Below are 5,000 nucleotides of genomic sequence, written 5' to 3'. Positions count from 1 at the left end.
TGGCCCTTTTGGCGTCGTGGCTCTTTTGGCGTCGCCGCCCTTTTGGCGTCGTGGCCCTTTTGGCGTCGTGGCTCTTTTGGCGTCGTGGCCCTTTTGGCGTCGCCGCCCTTTTGGCGTCGTGGCCCTTTTGGCGTCCTGGCCCTTTTGGCGTCGTGGCCCTTTTGGCGTCGCGGCCCTTTTGGCTTCGCGGCCCTTTTGGCGTCGTGGCCCTTTTGGCGTCGTGACTCTTTTGGCGTCGCCGCCCTTTTGGCGTCGTGGCCCTTTTGGCGTCGTGGCTCTTTTGGTGTCGCCGCCCTTTTGGCGTCGTGGCCCTTTTGGCGTCGTGGCTCTTTTGGCGTCGCCGCCCTTTTGGCGTCGCGGCCCTTTTGGCTTCGCCGCCCTTTTGGCGTTGTGGCCCTTTTGGCGTCGTGGCTCTTTTGGCGTCGCCGCCCTTTTGGCGTCGTGGCCCTTTTGGCGTCGTGGCTCTTTTGGCGTCGCCGCCCTTTTGGCGTCGTGGCCCTTTTGGCGTCGTGGCTCTTTTGGCGTCGTGGCTCTTTTGGCGTCGCGGCCCTTTTGGCGTCGCGGCCCTTTTGGCGTCGCCGCCCTTTTGGCGTCGCCGCCCTTTTGGCTTCGCGGCCCTTTTGGCGTCGCCACCCTTTTGGCGTCGGGGCCCTTTTGGCGTTGCCGCCCTTTTGGAGTCGCGGCCCTTTTGGCGTCGCCGCCCTTTTGGCGTCGTTGCTCTTTTGGCGTCGCCGCCCTTTTGGCGTCGTGGCCCTTTTGGCTTCGCGGCCCTTTTGGCGTCGCGGCCCTTTTGGCGTCGTGGCTCTTTTGGCTTCGCGGCCCTTTTGGCGTCGCCGCCCTTTTGGCGTCGCGACGTCTTTATTTGCTGAGATCTGTGAACTTTGCACGGAGGCCCTAATTTAGCGTGTTTTAACGTTACGATTTGCAAAGGAAATAAAACGTATGTTATTATCGTTTCCACGATTTTATGACATATTGAACTGATCTTATTTACTAAGATGAATATGATTACAAGATTTAATCCAGCACAGATGAAATGCCCTGAAAATGAACATCATGCCGTTGATATCATTGCAATACATTCTTCGGAGATCATTCTTTTTACCGTCATCCACACCTGACAGTGACAAAACGACGCTGTCGGCGATGGCCACCGTAGCTCCCGCACGCTCTTGTCGTTTTTGGCAAAGCGTTTTTGTCTTGATTTAACGAGAGGCGTTTAACCCGTTGTTTTTGTGAATATCCTCTGTTCTAAATTCTTTTCAGTGTGTTTTATCATGACTTGTCTCAGATTGCTGATTAAGACTAGAGAAAGAGGTCAGGTAATCTAGAGTATACTTGAAATTATTATTGCCAGTTTGTGATGGCTGGAAAGTTTTACAGGATGACCGAGGGTGAGAGAAATACAGTGTTCTTTTATAAGCTGTTATAGTTTTTGTATATTTTTGTACCATACTCTTAGTGAGAGTCTTAAGTATATATAATGCTGATGCTGATACTAATCTTATAACTAGATAAATTCGTCATTTAGCCAAATTTGATACACATCCATCAAATATGATGTGTTTAACAAAATAAGATGAGGTTACGATATTTTACTTTACTCTTAGCCAATATACCAGATTGAAGCAGTTTTTTTTTTTTTTTTTTTTAAATACCAACGAAACTGTAGAATATCGAAAAAAAAAAAAACAATAGTACTCTGGAAACACTTCAACTAAAAATTCCATTGACCGATCCAACCCAACATTCTACATCATCGGCTAACCTTCAGTATGAAATTCACTCTCTCGGAGTGAAGGTTCTCCAATTGTACCGAGATCTTTGATATAACGTTATTGTGGCCGCACTGTCGATCTAGTGTCGTAATAATCATACTGACTGATGTTTCAGGGGATGAAACTGCTAAACTAGTGACAGCGCGGGCGATCACTGATCATTTTGGCGCCTCCGGCGGCCATCCTGACCGCAAATGCGTCATTATCTTCATCCTCCGTTTTAGCCGCGAACGCTAGGCTGTTCTTGAAATGTGTATACGGCTTTGGCGTGGATGATTGTGTGCGTGTGTACGAGATGCGGCCATCGGCTGCCGTCACGCGTAAAGAGGCAGGGCCAGAGTGCGCCCTTCTGTTGTGGGGAACGAATGGCAACGTGATGTTAGAAGTCTGTATTAATTTGTTTATGCGTAAAATGTGGCGGAACTAAGTAATTATGATAACAAATAAATAATCGTGTGGAAAGGGAACTTCGAACACTAATTAACTTGATACAACACGAGGGATCGTATGTATACATATTTTTCCACGGCCGTTATGTGGCAGGTGTGATATTACCACCTTCGAGTGTGTATTTGCATAAAATACTGAAATATATATATATGTATATATATATATATATGTATATATGTATATATTTGATGTTTGATAGATGGAGCGAGGATTGTGCTAAGTGTTTAGCGTCCATTTCTTGAATTGCCTTGATTTTATTTCATTTCTTCAAGCTAGAACATTCTTAGAACTGTACTTAATTTAAAAGGTTTTATTTGTTGCTCATTAATTCCTTTCTTTTCTTTGCAGTATGCGACGTCACGTCTGGTCAGGCTATCATCATCCTGGACATCACGGAGAGCACCGGCGCGCGTACGTCTTGCATCATTTGCTTGTTTGTTTGTTCGCAGGCATGAGTGTTAAGTCCTTCCAAGCTCGGATGCGTGTATGTGCATACGTGTGCTGTATCTTTGTCAATGTCACTTCGGGAAATTCTTTCCGGAAATATTTACTTTTTGTTATGCTTAAGGAAAACATGACTTTCACTTTCCCAGTTTTCAAGTTGTCGAGGATGACTGGAAGGCATGAAAGGCCCTGCCAAGGTTTTTCGCTTTACTTGTTCTTGATTTTCGCGGTTAGACGGTGAGGTTAGGCACAGCCAGAACACTCACTAAGTTGTTAACATTAGCAAATGGCATATTGATGAAACACTCTTCCTGGGATTTCTGAACTGTTACCTTATTTTGATAGCCCTGCGTTGCGCAAAAGGGTTTTTCTGCATCCATAGGCCTATCTGACCTAGAGACCCTGTAGAGCTAGAAGTATACTATAAGACCATTCAGTACAGTGAAATTATTTGCTTGTCGCTGATTCTGTGTCATCGCTAACTAACCTTGCACCTTTCACTAGCAAGCGAGTCAGCGAGAGTGGAACTCCTGAACAAGAGCGTGAAAGTTGTCAAGTCCTTTCAAGCTCGGATGCACCTGGGCGACCCCCGTCACTGGCGACGCCGAGCCAGCCGTAACCGGAGCTTCCTTCCACACGCGTTATGTAAAGCACTGCTATCATGCCGCGTGCCGCAGTCGCCAGAAAACAGTTATTCTGATGCCGCGAGTGTGGCTCAGGGGATGAGTGACTTTGTTTGGGGCGGTTGGCGGCGCGGATTAGGCGCCTGGAGGAATGGTGTCTGTGTGCGCTGATGGGAACAATTTGGTGTTTTTGTTTTATCAGTAACAGCTGTAAGAATAGAATTAGTAAGGAGAAATAGTTACTTTGAGGTCGAAGAGTTCTCCATATATGGTTCATAATTTTCTGGTTAGCAGGTGTTAGTAGTGCAGTTCATTCCGATGAGCTTTGCAAAGGCTAGTTTCGCCCGAGCCTGATATATGTGGCCTGGCCTGTTTCAGCTGTTTAGAGCTGTCGCAACTGATTCGCCATTCCCGAATGCTTTTCGTGGTGGCCGGATTGCCAGCAGGCGCTCCAGCCTCCTCGGTGTAAGCAAAAGGCATGATCTTCTCACCAGCCCGGAGGCTGTGGCGGCTGGTCCCTGTCTCGGAAATCGTGTGTTCTCGCACCTCTAAGGGTGGAATCCGGCTAGCCACCGTCTTGCAACACCTGTTAGCATGGTCAGTGGATCAATAGCCTCACATGCACAGTGGTAGCCTAGTCAGATACTGTGAAGAATGACTGCGGCACCTCTAGTAATTGCTGCAGAAAGGGGAGGTTCTCGCTTCCTCTCAGTGTAATTGCAGGACAGCGGCCTGCCCTGTAATGCCGATGGTGATGGTGTATTATGGATCCCTGCTATGGGGTTTAAGGGCATACCCCTGCAAATCTCAGCTAGTTTATCAGCAAGGACCTAGTCTATGATGATTCTTTTACCCTGAGCAAGAATCCTCAGCAGCACACTGGTCAGGAGATAGATGTTATGGGGTATGCTGTGCTGTAGACTGTCAGTAGTTGGAATCAGTGTGAACAGTCACGTGCCCTGCCCTCTGGGGCACACGGCCTCTGCCTAGAGCATTGAGGCATTGTCCGTACCTTCATAAATGCCGTGTGATGGCTGTAACGACCCTCTGCTTCTGCCTTCACTCCAGGCAGGGGGACTGATTACTTCTTGACAAGCTCATGACTTCAAACTCGACCAAGGCCTGCGCCCTCAGCAGGGTTCAACATGTTAGAAGTAGGAGCATGCGGCATACCCTTACTTTTCCTCTTCCAAACTCTTGCTTTATATTCACCTCGACTGAAATGTTATCAGACACATTTTTCGCGAGTCTTTCACCCCCGATCAGAATACTTAGCATTTCCCTTACGCGACTGCTAACTCTGTCGCCCTGTCTCTCACGAAGGCGGCTGGGGATTCGAGTCCTCGCCATCTCCATATTTTTTTTTTTTTTTCTTCTGGAAAATATGCGTTAACCACCGAATTTTCAAAATGTTTTACCCATTCATCAGCCCCTGAAGAGCCATGAAATGGCTGCCATCGAGGAGCGTAACAAGAAATAAATAAAGAGGCGAAAAACTGAGAGCGTGACGGGCGCCGGACCGTGGGAACCGGGCACTTGACTTGACAGTCACTGGTTGTCTCGCGGGCGTGAGAGGATGCTCGCGGGCTTTCGATGCTGGTGAGCCGAGGACGACTCCCCGCTTGAGGAAATACGGACTGAACCTTGAGTTTCTTGTGGATACAGTTGAGGTTGATGGGAAGGTCGTGTCAAGGGAGGTCATTAA

At 47.9% G+C, this 5,000-nt stretch overlaps 1 protein-coding gene across 1 annotated transcript in view; it reads right to left on the bottom strand.

Moving 5' to 3' along the window:
* LOC125047156 (serine/arginine repetitive matrix protein 1-like) overlaps window positions 1-1,876 on the bottom strand; it is a 4,079-nt gene extending 2,203 nt beyond the window's left edge. Inside the window, exons 1-3 of the mRNA XM_047645273.1 lie at window positions 1,769-1,876; window positions 1,081-1,199; window positions 1-894 (exon numbers count right to left, since the gene is read on the bottom strand). The exon at window positions 1-894 is cut by the window's left edge and continues 56 nt beyond it. Of these exons, the coding sequence (XP_047501229.1) occupies window positions 1-894; window positions 1,081-1,199; window positions 1,769-1,876 (1,121 nt within the window). The remainder of the gene's footprint in view (window positions 895-1,080; window positions 1,200-1,768) is intronic.
* Between the last annotated feature and the right edge of the window lie 3,124 nt (window positions 1,877-5,000).

The sequence above is a fragment of the Penaeus chinensis genome, chromosome 40, assembly GCF_019202785.1.
Source record: "Penaeus chinensis breed Huanghai No. 1 chromosome 40, ASM1920278v2, whole genome shotgun sequence".
Classification (NCBI taxonomy): domain Eukaryota; kingdom Metazoa; phylum Arthropoda; class Malacostraca; order Decapoda; family Penaeidae; genus Penaeus; species Penaeus chinensis.
The sequence above is the reverse complement of the archived record's forward strand: the minus strand, read 5'-3'. Positions and strand labels throughout refer to the sequence as shown.